Source organism: Lygodium microphyllum, chromosome 4 (assembly GCF_053477565.2).
Source record: "Lygodium microphyllum isolate KBCC chromosome 4, Lygodium_microphyllum_v1.1.10, whole genome shotgun sequence".
Taxonomy (NCBI): domain Eukaryota; kingdom Viridiplantae; phylum Streptophyta; class Polypodiopsida; order Schizaeales; family Lygodiaceae; genus Lygodium; species Lygodium microphyllum.
The window spans coordinates 55,967,589-55,994,191 of record NC_141138.1 but is presented as its reverse complement, the minus strand read 5'-3'; the positions used below and the strand labels follow the sequence as shown (position 1 = coordinate 55,994,191).

General features: G+C 42.3%; 1 protein-coding gene across 1 annotated transcript in view; it reads right to left on the bottom strand.

The window, feature by feature from the left end:
* The window catches only part of LOC148037071 (P-loop containing nucleoside triphosphate hydrolases superfamily protein), a 60,086-nt gene extending 34,143 nt beyond the window's left edge, over positions 1 to 25,943 (bottom strand). Inside the window, exons 1-2 of the mRNA XM_087676026.1 lie at positions 25,748 to 25,943; positions 24,899 to 25,003 (exon numbers count right to left, since the gene is read on the bottom strand). Coding sequence (XP_087532152.1) covers positions 24,899 to 25,003; positions 25,748 to 25,900 — 258 coding nt within the window. The 5' untranslated portion in view covers positions 25,901 to 25,943. The remainder of the gene's footprint in view (positions 1 to 24,898; positions 25,004 to 25,747) is intronic.
* Positions 25,944 to 26,603: the final 660 nt, after the last annotated feature.

The window sequence follows — 26,603 nt, the reverse complement described above, 5'->3', positions numbered from 1 at the left end:
TGTGAAGAATCGGTTTCCTATTCCCAGAATTGACGACATTTTGGATCGTCTAGGAGGCTCAAAGATTTTCAGCCGCATTGATCTAAAGAGTGGTTATCATCAAATTAGGGTAATACCACAAGATATACACAAAACTGCTTTCCGCACTTCATACGGTCTTTATGAATTCTTGGTGGTTCCTTTCGAATTAACCAATGCACCAGCCACCTTTAATCAAATGATGGAGCGCATCTTTAGAGAGCATCGACAATATGTCGGTACTTTCTTTGATGATATTCTTGTCTTTAGCAAGAATGAAGAGAAGCATCATCAGCACTTAGAGATTGTTCTACAATTACTTCAACAAAATCAACTCTTGGTAAATGGTAAAAAGAGTGAATTTTTCATACATAAAATAAATTACCTTGGGCATGTCATCTCTTCTGAAGGAATTCAGATGGATCCTGAAAAGATCAGGATAATCCAAGAATGGCCGCATCTTCATGATGTACATGAGATGTGATCGTTTCTTGGCTTATGCTTTTATTACTGCCGCTTCATCAAGCATTTTGCACATATGGCTTCTCCACTTCATGACCTTACAAAGAAGATGACCTCTTTCCAATGGAAGGAAAAAGAGAAGGCAACCTTCACAAGGTTGAAAACAGCTCTTACTTCTGGACCTATTCTTATCATTCCAAATTTGGTAAAACCATTTGTAGTGGAAGCAGATGCTTGCGGTGATTGTATTGGTGCAGTGCTAAATCAAGAAGGCCATGCTGTAGCCTTTGAAAGCCGCCGTCTAAATGATGTAGAGAAAATGTATGACATTTATCAAAAGGAGCTTTTAGCAGTGGTTTATGCTTTGAAGATATGGAAACATTATCTTTTAGACAATGAATTCCTTATTAAAACTGATTATCATAGCTTGAAGTATTTCAAGACTCAAAAGCATTTGCAAGATAAACATGCGAGATGGGAAAATTTCTTGTCTATGTTTCATTTTCAAATTATGTACACTCCAGGGAAACAAAATGTAGTTGCTGATGCACTTTCTAGAGTGCCTTGCATTGCAACTATTACAGTGGCTCATCATGAAGACTTTCAAACGATGAAGAATACTTATGATGAAGATACTGATTTTGCAGCAATTTGGTCAAATTTACAGCAAGTAGGTTCTCATCCAGATTATTCCATCAAAGACGGTTACCTTCTCATGAACAATCGCCTTTGTGTCACTCTTCCTGTTCGACAAAAGGTGCTTAAAGAAAGTCATGAACCCCCTTATGCAGGGCATAGAGGGAGGGAAGCCACTCTAAGTGCAATTGAGCACTACTTTTATTGGCCAACATTACGAAGAGATACACATAACTTCATTGAGGCTTGTCTACTATGCCAAAAATCCAAGTATGATAGGCAAAAGACTCCAGGATTGTTGCAATCTCTTCCAGTGCCCAAAGATCCATGGGAATCTATCACAATGGATTTCATCTCAGGTATTCCAAGAACACCTCAAGGTCATGATATGATTTGGGTCATAATTGATCGATTCAGCAAGCAATCACATTTTATTTCATGTCATAAAACATTGAAATCCGCACAAGCTGCAAGACTTTTCATTCAACATATCTTCAGATTACATGATATGCCTTCTGAGATTATTTCAAATAGAGACTCCAAATTCACAAGTAACTTTTGGCGTGCTTTATTTGAGAATCTGGGAACCACTTTAAAGTTCTCCTCAACTTTTCATCCTCAAACTGACGGCCAAACAGAGGTGATGAATCTCACTCTTTTGGATATGTTGAAAGCTTATGTTAGTGAACATAAGTCACAATGGGAGAAATATCTTTCATTATTGGAGTTTGCTTACAACAATACAGTGCACTCATCCACAGGGAAAGCTCCAAATGAAATAGTACAGGATAAAGTGATTCCTCCTCCAATTATTCGCACTAAAGATAAGATTTTTGCTGCTGATGAGTTTGCTTCAGATTTAAAAACAGCAATGAATCAAGTTCGAGCCACTATCAAAGTTGCCCAAGAGCGACAAAAGAAGCAAGCAGACAAATGAAGAAGACCTTTGGCTTTTGAAAAAGGTTAATATGTCTTGCTAAAGTTTGATAAAAGCAGGCTCAAATAAGGTTCCGGTCAAAATTCATCTTTTCCGAAGCTCTCCAATAGATACTTTGGACCCTTCAAAGTGATTAAGAAAATAAATGAAGTTTCTTATCAACTTGAGCTTCCTGCTCATTGGAAAATACACAATGCTTTTAATGTAAGTTTGCTAAAACCTTACATAGGACCAGAACCAAAGGAACCCATTACTGAAGATCCTCCAGAAGTTGAAGAAACAGAGCAACTCTTGGAACCTGAACAAATTTTGTTTCACAAGGATCGAACCACGAGAAGTGGCCTTGTGACACGAAAATTCTTACTAAAATTCAAGAATCTACCCACAACAGATACACAGTGGGTAGATGAAAAATTCATGAACGATTACCCAGACATTCTTCAGCCATATCAAGAAGCTTTTCAACTGAGGACACCTGAATAAAAGCCAGAGGGCTGTCACAACTCTATGGAAACAGAATTTGTATCCTTTTTCATTAATTTATCTATATAATGATTTATTAAATTTGTTTCCTTTGCACTAATTAGATATAAAGAAAAGTGCATTGGAGCTGGCCATTGATGAGTGGTCACAGGTTATGGTAGACCCACGCGATGGGTTAGAGAAAAGATAGATCACACTTCCACCTATACGGCCTGATTGGATGCCTGTGACCAAAACTCACACATACCAGGGTTAGACTCACACACACAGAAAGGATTGATGCCTTGAAGTGTGGGCTAGATTTGCCAGAACAGACAACAGTTATAATCAACAAGATTGCATGATCATGAAATGATTGTACAAAGTGCATGTGTGGGCTGAAAGCTTGAAATGCACATTTCTTTGCATAGGAAAGTCACATGAAGATTCTGATACTATTTTTGCGATGTACTATTTTTGCGATGACACCCATATTGGGGGGTCTCTAAATTTTAGGAGATCCCTAAATTTTAGGAGCCTCAAATTAGCCTAAAAATGCTAGTCTTAAAAAATAGGAATATCATTCTAAAAAATAGTAAATTCTGTACTCTGACTATGCTTACTAAATTTGGTTGTTTCTATTCTTGACAGTATTCAGCCCAAAAAGTAAGGCCATAGAAAATAGACGAGTATCAAGACACTTGTCACACAAGTTTCCAAGTGTCCCACTACTTGTCACATCTCATGACATGTGGTTGGACACTTGTCTTGTGCTACTCCACTTTTCCCTTTTGTACTAGCTCTTCCCTCTCCTATAAATAAGAGCTCGTTTTTCTTCATTCAGCATCATTTTTCTTTGCTATAGACTCATGTACAGCACCCACAGATAGCCAGAAATTGGCCCCATCCATCCCCATCATCATCCCCCACTTCTCCATTATAAAATTCCTCCATATTCCCTCTTCTATCACAGCCGTTTTACAGGACAGCAAGCCTGTAAATTCATTACAACACCTCCTTCTCAAGCTCTTTCTTCCATTTTAGCAACAAGAAGCAAGCCCTATCCATATACTGTTGATCAACGATGGAGAAAGGCTGATTTCCCCTCTTTCTTCTCTTATACTGTAAAGAAATCAGTTCTTATCATTGCATAATAGATAATGCATGTGTGTTTGTACATCTTTGCATGATCTTGTGAGAGTGAGAATTACTTCTCCTCACTCTCAGGTTGATTATAACTGAGCTCTTCCCTAAGGGACTTGGGTTGAGCAGAAATACATTCCTTCGAGGGGGGGGTGGGCCGGCGGCGGCCCAACTTCAACCCTCAATCTTGTCTCCATTACTTTTACATTTTCATGGCTGAAATTTTGTGAGTAATTTTCATTTTCAGCTTCAAGTGTTCATTCTCTTTTATATTAAGTCTCAAAAACAAGCGAATTCCATAATTGTTAAGCATACTAAATTGTTCGGGGCGTTTACACTACCAAGCGGGGTAAATAGGAGAAAAGAATGCAATAAAATAATGCAGTCAACCAGAAAAAAACTAGACAACCTGATCAAAAACTTCCAACTGCAACATAAACGAATAAAATAACCAGCGATCAGTCCTGCTGCCATGTGGCACCATCGCCCACCTAACAAACTGCCCGTACACTGTGTTTGTAGAAAATGCCCACTGATTGACACGAATAATGAATAATGTCCTCCAAGGATACCTCTAAGAGAACTAGTTGCACCAATGGTAACCTAAGGAATGCTAGTACAAGGGATGAATAATCTCTAACACCCCCTCTCAGATCCTAGACATGACATAAGGCTCAGGGATCTGGAGTGCTATCATAAAAACAGCTAAGGAAGCGCCTTCGTAAACAAGTCTACAAGATTATCCTCCATCTTGCAATAAACCATATCAATGGTCTCATCCAAGATCTTCTCCCGAACGAAATGGTACAGAATCTCAATGTGCTTTGACCTAGCATAAAACATTGGGTTCCATGCCAAACCAATGTAACTCTCATTGTTGCAATGAAATGTCCTAGGACCTGTCTGAGGACAGCCAAGCTCTCCTAGTAACCTCCAAAGCCATACCGTCTCACATGTGGTAGAAGACGCCACTCTATACTCCGCCTCGATGGAAGAAAGGGCAGCAGTGGGTTGCTTCTTGCTACACCACCAGATAACACCTACAACCAAAATAAAACAATATCCTGTCATTGACCTCCAATGGTCAACATCTCTGAACCAATCTGAATCTATCCAACCTATAAGAACCAAAGGGGAATCTCAAGGATTGGCTACATAATGAATACCAAGATCAGGGATCCCCCTCAAGAACCGCAAAATCTACATAGCAGCTTGCTAATGTACCATCTTGGGTTCACTCATGAACTTGGCCAACAAACCTACAAGAAAGCACAAATCAACCCAAGTGTTAAGAAGCCAAATCAAGGACCCAATCAACTGACTGTAGCAATTAGCATCTGCTACCGGAGAATTTGCAATGGCTGTAGTCTTACAATTCAGATCCAAAGCAGTAGAAATGGCCTTACATCCCTCCATCTCAAACATGGCCAAAGCTCCTGCACATACTGTTCCTAGGAGATGAAAATCCCCCTCAGAGTCTAGTAAATCTCATGGCCTAAAAAGAAATAAAGAAGGGCTCATATCCATCATCTCAAACACCTCATGTAGTGCCACTTAGTCTCCTTGACCTTCTAGGCATGGTCACCAGTCAAAATAAGATCATCCACATAAAGCACAAACGAGTGCCCTCCAGCTGAGATGTGGACATACAACTGGGGATCAAAAGAGAAATGTCGATAACCCAACTTCCCTTAGAGGAACGAGTCGATCTTCTCATTCCAAGCACATGGAACCTATTTGAGGCCATAAAGAGCCCTCTTCAACCTGTGCACCTGTCCATCTAATGAGAAAAGCCAAGAGGCTGCTCAGCATAGATGTTCCCCTTCAAATCACTATTTAGGAAGGCAAACTTCACATCAAGGTGATAAACAAGCCATCTCATATGGCTAGATAAGGCAAGAACGGCTCTAATGGTCGCCATCCAAGCTATAGGTGCAAAGATGTCATGGAAATCCACCCATGGCCACTATGCAAAGCCCTTTGCAACAAGCCGTGCCTTGTGCTTATTTGAAGCACCATCACTGTGATATTTCGTCTTCAAGACCCATTTTACACCAATCAGCTTCTTATGAACATGCCAAGGCACAAGATACGAAGTGCCATTCCACTCAATAGCATCCAATTCATGCTCCATAGCCTTCTTTTAATGCTGTGACTGCAAAGCTTCCTTCACGCAGGTGGGCTCTCTATCCTATATAGCACGGGTCATCAAACAATAGTCAATACAAACAAGCTCGGTAGCATGTGCCTAGTTCCTTTGAGACCACTGTGGTCCATCTTGCAATTGCCACTCCTCAAGAATGGCCTCAATCCCTAAATCATGGAGTGTGTCTCGTGCCCAACAAGGAGGCCAAATCACTCCTCCACGTGCACCATCTGTTGAAGTCTCTAGAACATCCACAAGCAGTGGCGCAAGCGAGAAAGCCAGTGGAAAAGTAGTATCCTCATCCGAAGTGGCCAAACCGAGCATGCTATAGCTTGATCTATGTTTGAGAGGTAAAAAGAAGAGAGGAAAGAGCTATAGAAGACTTCAATTTGTAGATGCCATTCTCCTCATACCCTGCAGAGAGAACCTTCCTCGATCCACGATCAAGGACTCGAACAGTATCACTGTCAAACTCCATCAAGAGGCCAAGAGCACAAATCTTATGGACCAAAAGTAAATGATACCCCAAGCCTGGCACATGCAACACCTCGGAAGTGTGGGTACCACTACGTTCATCTGGAATAAGCTGTATCTCACCCCGCGCAGCAATAGACACAGAAGAGCTGTCTCCAATGAGAATCTGTCCACACAAAGGTTGCAAATGGACAACACCAACGTGAGAAGGAGTCATGTACCGGGAGGCACCACTGTCCATGACCACTCTTGAGCCTAGGGAGCTGTCATCGCAGCATCAGAAGTCTTCAGTGTAGAGTCCTCAATGTCTGCTAAGTGTAGAAAAGCAGCTAATGAGGGTGCAACCACCGCTCTAGAATCCTTCGTGTCCTTCTTCTTGGTGTCCTTGTCTTTGTCAAGGCAATCCAACTTCCAATGACCGGTCTTACCACAAATATGGCAAGTTGATTTCTTCTCCTTGTCCTTCTTGGTTTTGTTGTCCTCCTTTTGGTTCTTTCCCTTCTTCTGAGAGGCTTGACCAACCAAAGCCTCCAATTTGGAAGCATTATGTCGCTTCAATTGTTCCTCTTGGTCCAAGACCATAGGAACCAACCCTTCCCACTAAAGAGTCGACTCCCGCCCTAATGCAATAAGAGCGGAATAAAAAGTACCGAATCATGGCGGCAACTGGGACAATAAAGTGATTGCCATGTCTTCGAAGGAAATAGGCTTCTCCGCATTTTGAACCCGCATCTGAAGAGCTGCCGAAGCTAGTTGACGTATTCCCGAAGCGAAGAAGACTTATTCATAAACAAGGTCCGCATCTGTACCTCCAAAGAAATCCTCTTCATCAGGATCATCCGATTGTGCATCTGGTTGAGCTCCAACCATATCTCTCGAGCCACCGTCAAGTGCTCGATGTGAGCTATCACGGCTGCAGTACAAGACAAAAAAAAGAAAAAAATGAATCCTAGCATTCAGTTTATCCCAATGGGACTGGGCCTTAGTCAACTCCGCAAGAGCATTGGAAAGCTCCGCCAAATCATAAGACTCCAAAATGGCCAACATCACCACGCGCCAGATGCGGTAATTGTCACCATCAAGCTTCTGATCTGATATAAGAGCCAGTAGGACAACAGGCACCTTCTTATCCATGATCGCCTAGAACTCCAAATTAGTCTCTGTAGACATGTCCACCTACAATGCCTTCACAAACGCAAAATCAGTCCCCCTCTGACTATGTAAACGCAAACTTTGAGGGCTGGTTCCTCCGCTGCCCGAACCTTCTTTGCTCGTTGAAGGCGATGAAAAGGTAAATTCTGCAGTAGAAGACCTAAAACACAGCCTTCCTCCCTTTCAAACAGCAATAACCTACACCAACTTCACCAATTGAACTCCTTTCCCGCACGCCCACGCTCACTTCAGCCATGATCCGATGCGCAGCCCTCCCACTCACCCTTGAATCTTGGAAACGCAGCCCTGTGTCGCGCTGAATTCTCCTCTTCAGGTAGGTTCAGCACTCAATCAATCCGTCTTCACCGCTCTCATACCATGTTAGAGTGCAGCGATGCGGAAACGTAAGACAAAGACTGAGAGAGAGTGAACACAAAGAGGAGAGAGAGAGAGAGAGAAAAGGAGACAGAGTAACGCAAAAAATTTGTAGTGTAGTATGTTGTATAAGAGTGCAGAAATATACAGGGGAGCAAAGGAAATATCTACGTGTGTCTCCGCCTTGAAGACCTCGATCTCCGTTAGCCCGAGAACAGTCAGTCTCAACAGACCAACTCCGACAAATCTCAAGATCAAAATGAATAAATTGAGAGTGTGCCACCAACTGGCTATATATAGCCAAGAAATAACAAATGCCCAACACCAAGTTGGCTGCATTAAATGCAGCCGACTACAGAAAAACTGTCGGACTGCTAACTGAAATTGTCTGACTGCTGACGTGTTACCTGCACTGACGTGGCACTATACTGCCTACTGACATGGCACTCTGCCGTACTCTACTGACTTGGCACTGTGGCTATACGACTGCTGTGACCGTACGACTATCTAGGAAATGACTATCCAACACTACTAACCACTCCCACCACAAGACGTGTAGCAACCATAGCATACATCAAGCTACCAATAGTTGGAGCATAAGGTATCTTGGCGATTTCCGCCTTACCATCATCTGATGTAGGGTTATTGTCTGCACTAAGTTTCACATATGGAGGCAATGGTACACTAATAGCTTTCCCCCTTCCATATTGAAACGTTGCAAAACTTTCGTAATATACTCTTGCTGTGACAGATAAAGAAGACCCTTTGATCTATCTCTGAGTATATACATGCTAAGAATGTGATTTGCCTCACCAAGATCTTTCATATCAAAGCTATTGTGTAGACTTTGTTTTAAGGAGTCCAAGGCATGAACATCCTTGCCTACAATCAGCATATCATCCACATATAAAACCAAGAAAATAAGGCTGCCATTTGTTGCTTTCTTAATATATAAGCAATGATCAACTTAAGAACAATGAAATCCCTAAGATTGCATGAATGTACCAAATTTGTGATACCATTCGCGTGGTGTCTGCTTCAGCCCATACTGGCTTTTGTTGAGTTTACATACCATGTGCTCTTTCCCCTTTGCAACAAAACCATCAAGCTACTGCATATAGATTTCCTCATGCAAATCACCATGTAAGAAGGCGATTTTTACATCCATCTGTACAAGTTCCATGTCCTCAGATGCAACCAAGCCCAAGATTGTTCGCAAAGTAGTCATTTTGACTATAGGAGAAAAAATTTCATCAAAATCAATTCCATGTTCTTGCTTGTACTCTTTAGCAACCAAGTGTGCCTTGTACTTGGGCAAGGAACCAAATGTGACTTTCATTTTGTAAAACCATTTGCAGAGTAGCATTTTTGGTCCTTTTGACAAAAGTACCAAATCCCAAGTGCCATTCTTCATGAGAGATTCCATCTCTAATAGCATTGTTTTTTGCCATTTCTTATTATCTTGTCTATCCATTGCTTCCTGGAAGCATAACGGTTCACAACAATCTATTACCATGACATAATCAACCATATAGTTTACTCCAAGAACAAATCTATTTGGTTGTTTTTACACTCGGATCGACCTATGGACCCAGTGGTCAATATTTGCTGGTTGTTCATCCTGTAAATCTGCATTAATAGCTTGCTATTCTACAGGCATAGCTTGTTGTATAACTGGTTCGGGTTGTTCCAAGCACACATGTTCTTGCTGAATTTGTGGGACATCATGGGCAAGATCCTACTGATCATTTACAGCATCATTCCCTGCATTTTCAGGGACATTTTCAGCAGATATTTGCTGCTGTCTAACGGGCATTCTTTGCTGTCCTATCGGTACATCCTCCCAAAATACAACCCTTCGGACCTCCTCTGTTCTTTTGGGTTTTTTATGCATGCGATCTTCCTGGAAAATTGCATCATTGCTGCGTACTACTTTTCTTTTCTTGGGATCCCATAATCTATACCCCATTTTACATTCATCACCATATCCTAGGAAAATGCATTTAAAGGACTTTGGCTCAAGTTTGTTGCGTTCTTCCTTGCGTATATGCACAAATGCCTCGCAGCCAAACACTTTCAAGTGTGCATATGAAGGTGGCTTGCTTGACTACACTTCTTGGGGAACTTCCCCTCCCCAAATACCTATTTGGTGACCGATTAATCAAGTGTACATATGCCATAACAGCCTTTTTCCAAAAACCATAGGGTAAAGCAGCATGTGACAGCATTGTATGGACCTTGTCTTGAATGGTCCGATTCATATGCTCTGCAACACCATTTTGGGGCAGATTATGAGCAGTAGAAAGCTCCCTTTTAATCCCTTTGCTGTCACAAAAGTCTAGAAAGGCTTTGGACACATGTTCCCCACCATTGTCAAAGCGAAGGCATTTTAACGTCTTGCTGGTCTGATTTTCAGCAAGGGCCAAGAATTTTTTAAATTTATCCAAGGCCTCATCTTTGCAACGGATTGGATAAACCCAAACTTTGTGTGTGGCATCATCAACAAAGATAATAAATTACTTATTTTTCCTATTCCCCACTATTGTTAGAGCGAAGGCATTTTAACATCTTACTGGTCTGATTTTTAGCAAGAGCCAAGAATTTTTTAAATTTATCCAAGGCCTCATCTTTGCAACACATTGGATAAACCCAAACTTTGTGTGTGGCATTATCAACAAAGATAATAAAATACTTCTTTCCCCTTAAAGATAACCCTGGCATTTGACATACATCTGAATGTACTAACTCTAAGGGTGAAGACTTTAGAGAAAGAGATTTTTTGTGTGCGTTTGAGTATGCTTACCATAAATGCAATGATCACACTGTTCAAAATCAGCATACCTCAAAGACGGTAAATAACCCAAACAAGAGAGCACTTTCATTCCAAAATGACTCATGTGTCCCAACTAGCTATGCCACAAAGAAACACTTGGCTGCTCAATTATGGCAACAACATGGTCACGCACACTAGATACATGCAAAGGATACAAAGTATCACTTTTGGACCCCTTAGCAATAATGCGAGAGCCCTTACATATTTTCCATTTGCTATCCCCAAAGGTGGTGTGATAGCCTTCATCATCTAGTTGCCCCGTGCTTATCAAACTCTTCTTGAGCTGAGTTACATGTCTCACACTATGCAAAACAAACACGGAGCCATGCTGAACTTCCAGTTTCACACTGCCAATGCCTACAATTTTACATGCATAGTTATCCCCCAAGTGAATAACACCACGTACAGCACCATTATAGTCAGAGAACCACTCATGGTGTGGTGTGACATGAAAGGACGCACCTGAATCAAGTATCCAAGTGTAAATATCATCCTCACAATCTGCAATCAATGCATGTGTCAAACACGGAGCCATGCTGAACTTCCAGATTCACATTGCCAAACACGGAGCCATATTGAACTTCCAATTTTACATTATGTAAAACAAACACGGTGCTGAACTTCCAGTTTCACACTGTCAATGCCTGCAATTTTACATGCATAGTTATCCCCCAAGTGGACAACACCACGTACAGCACCATTGTAGTCAGAGGACCACTCATGATGTGGTGTGACATGAAAGGACGCACTTGAATTAAGTATCCAAGTATAAATATCATACCCCAAAATCTGCAATCAATGCATGTGCATCCACAGTAGAAGCTAGAAGTACATCACCATCACTATTATTATCATGAGTGACTACATTAACCTCTTCTATTTTCACATTGCTCTTTTTGACAAGCTTGCTGTCCTTGTTTTCAGCCTTGTTGGCTTCATTGTTTTTGTTTTTGCCCTTCTCTTTCTTTAGCTGAAAGCAATTCCTTTTGTAGTGTCCCTTTTTGCCACAATGATGGCACTCCACATTGTTTCCACGAGATTTGTTGTGTGCTCTGTTTTCAGAACTGCTCTTATGCTGAAATCTACCTCTAGTGTGTAATGCATTCGAAGACTTGTTTGCTGAGTTATTCTACGTGTGGAGTTCTTCCATCAACAAAGAACACTCCACATCACAGTATAACACCTAAGCATTTGAATTACTCAAAGCTGTCTTAAAAGTATCCCAACTTTCAAGTAGAGTGCATAGTAAGAAGATAGCTTTGAACTCTTCATCACTATGAAAACCCAAAGCAATGAGCTGACTAAAAATTGAGTTAAACTCATTTAAATGTACAGACATGGCTGTACCCTCTTTCATGCGAAAGTCCATCAGTTTTTTCAGCCAATAAACCTTGCCAGGTGTACTTTTCTAAGCATACAATTCTCAATGTTGAAGAGCAAGTTGTCTGACACTGAAAGCTCAATGATAGAGTGAGCAAGCTCATCCAAGTCGTCCCACTCGTCTTGTTCCATGTCTGTTGGTTTGGTTCTCTTTGTTTTGATGGGCTTTACATGTTTCTTCTACACCAAGACATTGTAGCATTGTTTCTGCCAGATTGCAAAATTATGGGCACCCTCGAGCTTCTTAATGTGCAAAAGATTACTGTTGTCACTGTTTCCAGCCATAATTTGCAGTCCCAAATTGATTAGCCAGTCACCAAAGGCAAGCCCAAATATGACACAAGTGACCACAGTGCACAAGAGTACCGGCCAGCAATGAAAATCCCAAGATTGCAGAAATTTTCAGATCTGCAAATGAATTTTCAGAATTAAAAAATGTCGTTTGCTGCACTCCTCAAGCAATTTCTGACACAATTAGAGACCAACCCAACAGTTACATGTGAAATCCCCAAAATTTCACTGCAATTTCTGTTCCAAAGGCATTCCCGAGCACAAATTTGACAATTTGGGTCAAAAGCCCCAAATTTTTAAAGGATGATCTATTCAAATTGCATCAATTCAAGTACCCAAGTGCATATACCAAGCAATTCTTGCACAAATTGATGAAATTCTGCAAAAGCCCCAAATTTTTCAGGTCCGGTGTGCACAAATTTCATTGGAATTGAAGAAATTTCACTAAAATGCGAAAAACCCCAAAATTTCACAGGCAATTGTGCACTAATTTTGCAATTTTTGAGTCGGATTGTCCACTTCTGCATTGAAATCCCCAAATCTGAGAAAAGCCTCAAATTGCAGGGTCAAAATTTCACGTTGTGCCTATGCATGTGAATGCCCGGTAGAAAAATGAGACGAGCCAATCCTAGCGTTGACCAAGGCCCGCCATCGGTTTTGAGGCCTGGTTACACGCAATACATCCGCTACCTGCCGACCGTTGGGCCTAACCTTGCGACGCCTACGACCTATTGCTTGCAACCTGTCATGTCGCACCTACCTGTCGAGCCCCCCTACGACTTGTCTATCGCACCTGCCTATCGAGCCCGCTTGTGACTTGTCTATCGCACGCCCTAACTAGCATGCAAACTGTCTGTCGCACGCCCCAACTATCACTCATCACCTCATGCATGTCACTTCATGTCAGTTACCTCACACCCGTCACCCGCTCTGATACCAATTTGTTGCGCGAGTCTGTGCATGAGCTGAGCTGAGAGTGAAGGTGCAGAGAGTTGAGAGCAATAGAGTGAGAGAGTGAGCACGACACAATGGGTATACAGTACAATCACAAAAATGTACCACATTTTAGGTTTTGAATATATATAAAGTACAAAGTGTAAGGATGTGTTCACACCCAAGCAAGGTAAAAGACACGGTGAGCCTTTATTCCCAACAACTTCCTCAAGTACAAGTCCAATGCCTTTACTTATTTCAATGCTTGGGTGTTGTTGGTTCATAACTAGACTCGACATCATGTGGGCACTATGAGGAGTGATTTTGGTAGCAAGTTTACCTCCCATGAGTTTTCTGAATTTCTACAAGAACAAGGCACTGCACCCCAGCTCACGTCTACCAACTCCTCTGCACAGAATGGAGCCGTAGAGCATAGGAACACGACTGTCCTAAACACGGCACACTCTATGCTGTTTGCAGCAAAGCTTCCTGAGCACCTTTGGGTTAAGGTGTCAGAGTAAAGCAATGCGGAAGCGAATGACCATGACAAAGAGTGAACAAAGAGAGAAGACACAGAGAGAGAGAGAGAGAGAGAGACAGTGAAACGCAGAAAATCTGCAGTGAAGAATGCTGTATAAGGATGTAGAATCATACACGCATACAGAGAAAATATATGCGTATCTCCACCTCGAGGATCTCGATCTCCATCAGCCTTGAGAGCAATCTCCGCAATCAACAAACTGAAATCTGTCAAAGACAATGCGTAGACTGCTGAAAACTCAGCCTATTTATAGGCTGTAAATAAATCAATAAATGATCACGTCGGCTGCAGTTAGACTGTTCGTCTACTGCCACGTGGCAGCCTGCCATGTAGCACTACTGCCATGGCCGCGTCCAAGAAATGACTCTCAACACCCCCTCTCAAATCCTGGACAAGGTAGCAGACAGAGAGATCTAGAGTGTCGATGAAGTAAAGCCTAGGGACGTGCCTTTGTAAACAAATCTGCAAGATTATCTTTGGTCTTACAGTATTCCACATCAAGGGTCGCATCCAAAAGCTTCTCCCTGATGAAGTGATACTGGATCTCTATGTGCTTTGTCCGAGCATGGAATATGGGATTCCGTGCCAAGGCAATGCAACTCTCATTGTTGCACCGCAAGATAGTAGGACGAGTCTAGGGACAGCCAAGCTCCTCCAACAATCACCGACGCCACACAGTCTCACATGTGGTAGAAGACGTAACCCGATACTCTACCTCAGTCAAAGATAGGGCTACCGTGGGCTGCTTCTTGCTACTCCAAGAGATAGCACCACCACCCAAGGTAAAACAATAACCTGTAGTAGACCGCCTTTGATCCACATCACCAGCCCAATCTGAATCACTCCAACCTGCAAGAACAAGATCAAAAGCACCTGTACCTGCTAGATAGGCCTGAGGTCTAAGGTCCCCCTCAAAAACCGAAGTATCCTCTGAATAGCCTGCCAATGCACCTATTGAGATGCACTCATGAACCCAACCAAAAGACCTACAGCAAAACATAGATCAACCCGTGTGTTGAGGAGCCAAATCAATAATCCAATCAACTGACGGTAGCAAGTAGCATCCACCAAAGGAGAATCTATGTGTAAAGTGGCCTTCTAGTTTAGATCCATAGGAGTAGAAATGGACCGACAATCCTCCATCTCAAAAGTCACCAAGAGCTGTACATATCTCTGTTGAGAGATCAAGATCCCCCTCTGAGACTAATAAATCTCGTAGCCCAAAAAGAAATGAAGAAGTCCTAAATCCGTCATCTCGAACTTCTGATGTAGGGTTGCCTTCGTCTCTTCAACCTTAATCAAGTCACCAACATACAAAACAAATAGCACACGACCATCCTTGGAAGTGTGCACATAAAGCTGCGGATCGGCCCTAGAGCACCAATATCCCAACTTGACCTAGAGAAACAAATCAATCTTCTCGTTCCAAGCACGCGGAGCCTACTTCAGACCATACAAGACCTCCTTCAACCTATAAACCTTCCCATTTGAGGAACCAAAGCCAGGAGGCTACTCTATATAGATCTCCTCCTTCAAATCACCATTTAAGAAGGCCGACTTCACATCCAACTGAAAGACAGGCCACCTTCTATAACCAGCCAAGGCAAGAATATCACAAATAGTCGCCACGTGAGCAGTAGGGGCAAAAGTATTATGGAAATCAACACCTGGGCGTTGTGCAAAACCTTTAGCAACTAGGCAAGCCTTGTGCTTGTCCAAAGAGCCATCACAATGGTACTTGGTCTTGAAGACTCATTTGACACCAATCACCTTCTTATGAGAGGGACGAGGCACAAGATATCAAGTGCCATTCCGCTCAATAGTCTCCAACTCGACTTCCATCGCTTTCCGCCAATGATTAAATTGTAAGGCCTCCTTCACTGACGTAGAGTCTCTATCCTACATAACACGAGACATCAAACAGTAGTTAAAGCAAAACAAGCTTCATAGTATGTGTCTAGTGCCGCCGTGACCTCCACGGTCCATCCTGCGGTTGCCACTCCTCAGGGACCCCCTCGATCCATGAATCTCAGAGCATGTCACGGGCCCAACAAGAAGGAGGCCGGATCGCGCCTTGGCGCTCTCCATTTGCTGAAGTTTCTCGAAGGTCCACCATCAACGGATAACCAAGCAGTGAATCCAGTGGCTAGGAAGTAGGCTCCGCACACGCTCGAGAGGAACAATCATTGGGGCCAATCATCACCGGGATCTCCAAGTACAGGGTGATCCTCACCCCCCTCTGGGGATGGAACCTCCATGAACTGAACATCATTGCTCGTGTAGACATCCCACTTGACAGGATCATACAATCGGTAGCCTTGAGATTGCGAGCTATAGCCCATAAACACCTGTCTTGTAGAAGCGGCTTCAAATTTGTCACACTGTCTTTGGAATGCGAACATATGTATCACACCCAAAAACCCTGAAATAAGAAACATCAGGCTTGGATCCAAAGTACCCCTCAAAGGAAGTCATACCAACAACAACGGAAGTAGGGGAACGATAAAGGATGTGAACTGAAGTAGCCATAGCCTCAACCCATAGACACTGAGGTGTCTGACGATGCTCCATCATAGTACGGGCCATCTTGATCACACTGCAATTCTTCCGCTCCAAAATGCCATTCTTCTGAGGGGTGTTTGTATTGGCAAACTCCTGGTGTATGCCACGATCTGTACAAAACCGAGTAAACTTATTAGAAACAAATTCTCTGCCCTTATCCAATCGTAAGGTCTTCAACTTCCGCACCGATCAGTTCTCCTCAAAGAGCAACCAATCCTTGAAGTTGGAGAAAGCCTCCGACTTTAGCTTCAAGAAATAGGCCGATGTCATCCTACTATAATCATCTACAATGAGCATGAAATACAAACTCCCTCGAAGGGATTCCATCCTCATCGATCCACAAAGATTGGAGGAAACAAGCTCCAAGGCCGCTGAAGACTGCCTCGAAGCCTTACTGGGAACAGCATCACGAGTTTGCTTCTCATAAATGCACGATACACACATTGAGGTGACCAAACCGAGCATGCCAAAGCTCGAAAGGGGTTTGGGAGATAAGAAGAAGAGAAGTCAAGACAGAAGAAGACCACAACTTGTACACTCCATTCTCCTCATAACCTAAAGAAAGAACCGCTCTCAATCATCAATCAAGAATCCGAAAAGAATCCACATCAAATTCTGTGAGAGTGCGCAGCGGAAGAAGAACACGAACACGGAGGAGAGGAGAGAGAAAGCAGAGAATGAAGGAAGAAAGTCTGCACTGACTGAGATGAATGCTGAATACACTGAAATGGACAGAGCAGTCCCTGCACGCAGCCCGGAGCGTCAGTGAGGGGACCAGAACAGCCTGGAAGCAATGGCAGCACCAATGCCGGAGACGGAGATGGCGGAGGCACTGCTGAACCTGCAGAGCACAATGCTGGAATGACTAGGGGGGCTGCTATATATAGCCCCCAGGCCAGAAAACTGGCCGACCTGCCAAATCTGGCCGACCTGGCCAGATTTGGCCGACCAGCCAGATTTGGCCGACTTTTGCCAGATCTGGCTGACCTGCCCAGAAAATGGGCCAACTGCTGAAAAACAGCCCAGTTTGGGCTGTATGACACCCAGAGGCTGCAGACTAACAAAGACAGCCACGAAATGAACTGACAGAGCTCCTCTGTCTCCTGTCAGACTCTGACAGGAGCTCACAACCAGGAGATGACAGACTGAGAGTGATAAAGAGCAGACTAACAAATTCGACCAAGAGGCCAAGGGCACAAATCTTGTGCACCGAGAGAAAATGATACCCCAATGCCGGCACATAAAGTACCTCAAATATATGGGCACCACCACCCACCCAACTGGAATAAGATGCATGTTGCCCCAGCCCTAAATAGGAATAGACAAACTATCTCTAATAAGAATCTGGCCATGAGATGGCCGCAAATGAGTAACACTTACTAAAGGAAGAGTGATGTGCCAAGAGGTACCACTGTCAACAATCCACTCCCGAGTAAATGGGACAGTCGACGTAGCATCAGAAGTTGGCACAGTCAAATCCTCAACCACCTCCAAATGGAGGAAAGCATCTAATGAGGGAGTAGCCACCGCTCCAAAATCCTTTGAAGATTTTTCCTTCTTCTCCTCGTTATCACAAATGTGACAAGTAGACTCTTTGCCATTGTCCTTCTTAGATTTCTCTTCCTTCTTCTGCTTTTGGTTCTTCCCCTTCTTCTAAGAGGATTGACCAACTAAAGCTTCAGATTTCGAAGCATTGGTTCCTTTCAACTGCTCCTCTTGGTCCAAGACCATAGGAACCAACTCTTGTCAGAAGTGGTGCAGCAATGGAAGCATAAACAACATGCTGAAATAAACTGCTGAAACACAAGACAAGAGAAAGAATAAACACAAATACAGATGAGAACTCAGATGTATGCCCAAGAAACGGAATCCATATCGAACACAAGACAGCAACATACAACACTGAGTCACTGGTTGTGTGGGCACCCTGGCACCGGCTCCTCTCTCCTCAAAAGAATTCACAAATGATGGCTGAAGTACACAAGAGGAGGAGGAGCCCTAGAAATATATAGGCATAAAATGGGGGGAGCATTAAATGCAATCGGCCAGCATTAAATGCTCCATAGCCCTAAAAAGGGCACCAGAAAATGCCAGAAAAAATATTGCCACAACCCCTGCAACACAGACTCACCCTGAGCTCACTAATCTGCTAACACCCTCTCTCAGATCAGGGGTGAGTTGATACAATACAATATTACAATGATGGGAAATCATAAACTATACAACATAGAACCACCAAAAGAACCATGGATATCCAAGCAGTGAGTGGCCAGCCCACCACCAAGATGCCTCGAAGAATATCTGACGTCGATATCGATCATAACAGCACCACCTGAAAATAGAGAAGAATCATGTAGCTCTTTGTGTTATATCACCTATGTCACTCGGGACATACAAGACCAATCTGCCAAACATGTCTCTGAACATGTAACCATGGAATCCCCGCCTTCGGCCAAAACTGCCAAAGTGTCTCCTCATCTGAGCTCCAAACGAAAGCCTTCTGCTCTTGGTCAAGTAACCAGCCCATCATGAACCTGGATGGCAATCCTAGCTCCAAGATTTGTACCTGCCAAACTTCGCACGATGCATCAGGGTTGCCCCTCTCTAGATCCTAATCATCTGTATAGACATATAGATGAGGCACGGCTGCCCCATCTCACCATCCTCCACACTCCCTCTCTGGCACTGGAGAGTCGTGAGGGATGTCCGCATCACTACCACTAGAAAGCAACTAAGGGGCCACTAAGCCCTTCCCACGATCCGAGGAAGAGGATCCCTTCCGCACCTTGGACTTCACCTTGGCTAGAGGATCGGAATCGGAATCTGAGGCAAATGATGACTCGTTGGAGGAGTCCGTATCCCCCTTCGTCTTTTGCTCCTTTTTCTTCCTGGAAACAACTAACTCGTTGCAATCCTTCCTTAAATGACCTTTCTTGCCACAGTGGTAGCACTCGCCCTTCGACTTTTTCATCTTTGAACCCCTCTCTAAAGCTACAAGAGCCTCACTTGAACCTCCATAATGTGACTGAAGCCGCCCCTATAGTCGCAAAGTAGCCTCATGCTCAAGTAGCATAGAGGACATGTGAAGAAAACAGACAAGAGTCGTAGATGTCTGCACCCATAAAGCATTCGCCACTCCATCAAATTCCCGAGGAAGCTTGTAGAGTACCGTACCAACAAGATGGGCCTCTAATAGGGCAGACTACATTGTGTGAAGCTGGTCTTGGAGTTGGGTAACACGAAGTAGGAAGGATTGAATCGTATCTTTGGATTCAAACTTCAGTTGTTGGGACTGTCCATAGAGAGTAACGGCCTGCATGGTGGAAGGAGCCTCATACATCAACTGTAACTTCAACCATACGTCTAAAGCCGTCGTGCAGGAGGTGACCGCCAGTAGGACTTCTTTGGAAATACATCAACGTAATGTTGAATAAGCACGGGCATCATCCGAATCCCATGTAAGCACAACCTCCTCATGGTTGTCTTCATCAAAATCAAATGGAACTGGAGAAGGTTGTCGAGGACGTGTCACAGCTCCGTTAACCACGTACCATAACCGCTTCTGAATAAACCAAGCCTTGATCACCACACTCCACGTGTAATAATAAGGTCCATGGAGCTTGTCATCAGTGGATGTGCATGGAGGAGCCATCTAGAGAGGATTCAGAAAAGAAGTAGACAAAAGAAGGGATTGGGAGAGGAAACACAACCAAACCACGAGCACAAACTGCAAAAAGCAAGAGTTCACATGCAGTATAACCCAACATCTGATCAAAATAAGCCAAAATCTGCTGCACAAAGTCAAAAAATCAGTCAAGAACTGTACGGATACTAGTTGCAGCAAAAAACGCAAGTAAAACTGGTCGCCTGATTGGAGCAGCAGCTGCCTGATCAGCAAGAGGGAAAACAGTCCTGAAATCAGCAATAAAACACAGCAGAAACACAAAACCGGAAAACTGATACCATGTCAGAAGTGGTGCAGCAATGGAAGCATAAACAACATGCTGAAATAAACTGCTGAAACACAAGACAAGAGAAAGAATAAACACAAATACAAATGAGAACTCAGATGTATGCCCAGGAAATGAAATCCATATCGAACACGAGACAGCAGCATACAACAGTGAGTCATTGGCTGTGTGGGCACCCTGGCACCAGCTCCTTTCTCCTTAGAAGAATCCACAAATGATGGCTGAAGTACACAAGAGGAGGAGGAGCCCTAGAAATATATAGGCATAAAATGGGGGGAGCATTAAATGCAGTCGGCCAGCATTTAATGCTGGTCGGTCAGCATTAAATGCTCCCTAGCCCTAAAAAGGGCACCAAAAAATGTCAAAAAAAATACTGCCACAGCCCCTGTAGCACAGACTCACCCTGAGCTGCCTAATCTGCTAACAACTCTTCCCACAGAACAGTCTCAAACCGCCCTGAAGAAATCAAGGCAAAATAAAAACCACTAAAGCAAGGCGGTAATTGTGAAAGGAGAGTTATCGCCATGTCTTCAAAAGTGATCACCTTCCCTGCGTTTTAACCTGCATCTGAAACTGCCTTAGCTTGTTGATATGCTCCCGCATGGATGATAACTTGTTGACACTCATAGTCCTCATTTGCACTTCCAAAGAAACGCACTTCATGACGGTCATCCGATTATACATCTAATCCAACTCCAACCATATCTCCCTAGCCACCGTCAAATGGTCTATATGAGAGATAGCAGTTGTAGTACATGAGAGAAATAAAAGCGAGTGAATGCGTGCATTGAGTTTATCCCAATGTGCCTAAGCCTTTGCCAACTCCACCTTTCCACTGGAAGAGAATTTGAAAGACAATATTGACTAGAATAAAGGCTGATGGTACTTCAAACAAATACAAGGCTCGCCTTATAATGCAAGGTTTCAAGCAAAAGCACGGCATTGACTATGAAAAAACCTTCGCACCTACTACTCGACTTACATCATTTTGTCCGTTGCTTGCACTCGTCACTCACCACGGTTGGCAAATCTATCAGATGGATGTCAAAAGTGCCTTTCTGAATGGCTATTTGGAGGAGGAAATCTATATGGAGCAACCTCCCAGCTTTTCTTCCGCTAACTGGACTGACAAGGTATTTTACATGTAGAAAGCTCTTTATGGGCTGAAGCAAGCGACGAGGTCTTGGAACCACAGGATGGATGAGTTCTTACAGACTCATGGATACCATTCTACCCCCTATGATCCAAATCTATACATGCACACTGCTAGCACAGGAGTCGGCTATATCCTGCTTTATATTGATGATATAATACTCACTAGCTCACATTCTACAACTCTTGTAGAAATTAAGGCACAAATTTGCACTATCTTTGAGATAACAAGCTTAGGATTGTTGTCTTATTTCTTGGGGATAGAGATTGTTAGATCCAAGAGAAGTACATTTCTGTCACAGCAGAAGTATGCCCTACAGCCAGCTAGTGGAACAATACTACACTCATCTCAGACGCGGCCAATAGCCATGCCTCTAGATCCCATTGTCCATTTGCACAAGAATACCTTGGGTCCACCTTTTGATGCTCATACCTATCATTCTGTTGTAGGAAAATTACTTTGGTTGATTCATACTAGGCCAGATCTTGCATTCTCGGTTAGTTTGCTTAGTCAGTATTTTAATGCACCTAGAATGTCTCATTAAACTAATTGTCTTCGTGCGTTAAGATACTTAAGGTGTACCTATAATTTTGAACTAACTTATGGTCATGGTTTATGTTTGCAAGGATACATTGATTTTGACTGGGCAAGCAATCCTAATACCTAATGTTCTTATGGAGGCTACCTCTACACCTTGGGCACGGCACACATCTCTTGGGCCAACCATAAGCAAGAGATGGTGGTAGCTTCCATGGCCATGGCAAAGTATCAAGCTCTCTTTGATGGCACTACAAAGGCCCTCTATTTGAGGAACTTACTGGCTGCACTTCAATTCCCTTGGCAAGTCACCTATAGTTGTCTATTGCAACAACAAGAGTGCCATTGCCCTTACAAGCAATCCTATCATCTCCCCTCGGACACGGTTGAGGCAGTTCATTACCATTTCACCAGAGAGTAGATTGAGCTAGGTACCATTCGCCTAGAGTTTGTGCTGTCAAGTGACGATTTTGCAGTATTTTAACCAAGACGGTCAATTGGCAAGTTCTCCAATATCTTCTACCATAGACCAGCTTGGATATATCCTCCTCTACTTCTTCAAATTGACAAGGAGAGAGAATTTCCCTCTTACTTATCCTTTTAATTTGAGAGAGGGTGGTTTCCTTGTCTTGATAGTGATAGTGATGATGTTTACATCTTTTTACTTTCAATTTTATTATGTATTATATGTTATGGACATTTGTAACTTGATTCATACTATTAGGATCACCTGATTGTAAAAGGACGCCTAAACAAGTGAACAATTCCCTTGCTAGGCCATTGTCCAAGTGACACCATTGTATTGCATTCTACATGAGCATGAATCTTTGCATCCTCCTTTGCATTACCCCATGCATTGGCATTTTGTTCATATAAACATGCATTTGTGTGCTTCCTTGGAGTGGTCAACTCTGGATCTACCATAATCATAGCATTGCACATGGTAGTTTTCAAAGGCACTCTTTCCCTATGCTTGCATACTAGCTTTGCTCATCTTGCTTACTTACCTATCTTGCCTTCTCTCCACATACACTCCATATGATTGACACACACATGCACCCTTAGGCATCCTTAGGCACTTATCCTAGTAGTGTGTGGGATTGTTTCGCTTATTGTTTGAAGGTAGTGGAGCAATCTATCCTTGTATTCCTGTACTTTGGGGCATAGTGACTCAATGGGATAGACATTGATTTGAAACTTTCACTTGATGCTAAATATTTTAAACAAATCACACCAAAAGCCCTTTTTAAAAAATATTTTTTTTAAAAAAAATCATAAAGTCCATTGCTGATTGCATCCACCTTTGCAAGACTTAGTAAGCCCCTAGGCAACTAACGCACACCCTTGGTCTGATGCCCTAGCCTCTCTAGGATGATCACTTGGGTTTCCTTGGTAAGAAAACCATCATCTTTGTAGTCTTGGTAGATCACTGGGTAGTTAATGTACACCCTTTGCCCGATACCCTAGCTGCTTTGGGGTGAAACGCCTTGGGGTAAAAGACAATATAAATCAAGGGCTTATTTATCATGGCTCAATTTTGAGCCTGAGAGGAGGTGCTAAGCTAAAAATGCATTAACCTGACTTAAACAGCCCAAAACATGCTTAATTAATGAAGACCTTTTATATTAAAAAGAGATGCGATCCTAGAGAGTTATTGTGTCCCACATACAAAACTGTAATTTGGGTGCCCCAAACTTTCTATAAATATGCATACAACCCATCCCTCTCCCTTAATCTCTTTTTCAATGTTTTTATTTAACACTATCTAGCAAGTGGCAAGTATTGATGGAGCCTTATTTAGCTTCTTGCAGTAGGGACCATGCTTACTTCTTGCGGGATATTGAAAAGCCCCATAAGGACAAACCTTATAGAGTAAGAAAATTTGAATGTAAGCAACATTCATTGCTTTTGATGTGGGCAAATGGAACAAGTTCTTTCAGAATTCTTCAAGAAGATGCTAGGTAAGACCATTTATGACAAGTTCAATAATGCGCTCAACATATGCAATCCAGCATTCTAGATGGTGCCCTTGTTCCAAATAGAAACCTGCTTATAACTGAGGGGATGAGGCGTAAATTTAGTGGGACCACAATGGATACATTTTCAGATGAGGTATAATCATGGAATCTCCAATCAATGTGATGTAAGTGCATACAACTGCACCAACCCTATTATCGGTTGCAGCAATCTAGACCTACAAAAGGTCAAGCAAGTTCGTCCTTAATGTTTGATGGCTCGAGCAAGCTGATAATGTCTTGAGATACTTTTGTTGCCCTACCTAATGCATATTGGAATAGCCTCAATGGGACATAAAAGGCAAAAATTATACAGGCAGATATGTGAGTATCAAGATTGTGCAATCAAATATAAAGAGAGTCTCCTCAAGAATGAAACACTACAAGATGTGGGGCACTGGCTTTGAAGGCAATTTAGTTTTTTTTTTTTCTTGTTTTTTGTGTTGAACAACATAAGCACATTTTACTTTGAACAAACTTCATTTTGCCAAAATACTTCACAATGGTCTAATTTGCATCAAAATCTTCTAGCATACTCAAATACAAATAAACAAAACAAGTAAGAAATCACCAAAGCATACTCCAATTTTCCAAACGGATGGGAATGTTTGTCTACCATAGTGAAATATGGTTCCCTTTATGCAAGTAGCACAACTAGTATATCATTCTTGAGTAGTCTTCAAAATTTGCATCTTATCCTTTAACAACACTTTCGTTTTGCTACATGGTCAAGTGCATGTTAGAATAAACCACTCTTAACAAATATGCATCAAGACACTAGTTGCATAGCTCTTTCGTGAATCTTATCTACTAAATCAGATATTACCACCTCATGCATTTCCATAGAAGCCAATAAGCATCCCAAAAAAATTCTTACAGGGACCATGTTAGAGTTCGTCAAATCTATTTTGTTGAACACAATGAGGCGCCTTTTTCTTGCCAAAAATTCTTGAAATTCTTCATTTGCAGATGTGTATGGCAACTGTACAAAACATAAAAAGGAATATGTAAAAGCTTAGACGTCAAAACATAAAACAGGGCATGGAAAAGCTTAGACATAAACTAAAAAAATACAATTCTCAGTGTACGTTGCAGCAAAAATGTTTACACTACTCTCTACTTGCACTGGTCCAATAGCTCATCCTTCTGAATCGACATGTCCAAATCTACTGGATTGACATGTCAAAACTGATGCTGTTACAAACACTCCATCTATATCATTCATGCATACCAATAGATTATTGTGCTATAATGTGCACCTTCATCTGCTGTTACAAAATACTCCATCTATAACATTCATACATATCAATAGATTGTTGTGCAATAATGTGCATAGATGAAGATGCATGTGGAATGTTTGGGATTTTTCTTATGATGTATAGATGCAGGAAACAGAAAATTTTCATATTGGCACAATGGTAGCTAATTGAGTCCCTCTGGCGTTTACAACTGGACTGCAATATAAAAAAGCACAGTTCCGAATGGTAACAAAAGCAAGGATACTAAACATTGTTCGTGCTCATTCAGTCCTTATGGCATTCACCACGGGACTACCATATGCAAAAGCACGGTTCTGGAAAGCAACAGAAGCAAGGAAACTAAACAGTCTTTGTGCTCATTCAGTCCCTATGGCAATTACCACTAGAATAACATATCCAAAAGCACGGTTCTGGATGTCGACACATGCAAGGACACTAGACATCGTTTATACGAAGCTCGATCATACCCGAGCGTCCCGAACTTCCACGATGAGGTCGATGAGGCGGAGGCGCTCTCGAATGGAGCGGGTTGCAGAGGCCATGTGGCCTGGATACCAATTGATAGGCCCCGTGCCGGCTTTGTAGGCCAGCTTCAGCAGAACCTTCGGGACGCCTGCCATGCCTTCCAGCTTCACTCTCTACTGTCCGCCGATCCATGGGTTTTGGGTTTTATCCCTTGTTATTTTTCATAATTAGGTTGTAATAATTATTATTCTTCTTCTTTATTCTTTTTCTTATTCTTATTCTTATTATTTCATTTCATCAGTTCAGCAACAGAACAGATGGTACTGGGAACTGTTAAGGGGGGTTTCACACGGAGTGTTTCCAAAACCCGACCGCCCCCCATTCCCCCCGCCCCCCAAAAACAAAGAAAAGAAAAACTCTTTTATTAAACAAGTTCATCATGTAATGAATATGGTCTTGCTTTTATTTAAATTAAATGAGCTATAATTACATTACATTTATGTTAATTACATGTGATTCTTTCAAATGGTGTTGAAGTTAATCGATAAACAAGCAGGTGCAAATAGAAAACATGTATGACATTATAACTTAATAATTCCATGCCTTTATAGTTAAATGATAGCAATAAAGAAAATGCTTTTGCCAACAACACTTTTGTTGTAAACATAAAATGCTTAGTTAAACTATAATTGAACATTTGATTGTAAATACAGAATCCTCAATTAAACTGCGATTGAGCATTCGATTCAAAGACTATTTTGTTTCTTGCATATACAATTCTTTATTATCAATGATCCATAGGTAGTTGGTAAGGTGTGTGTGTGTTTTGAAAACTTTGCACATCAATTTTCCTTAACT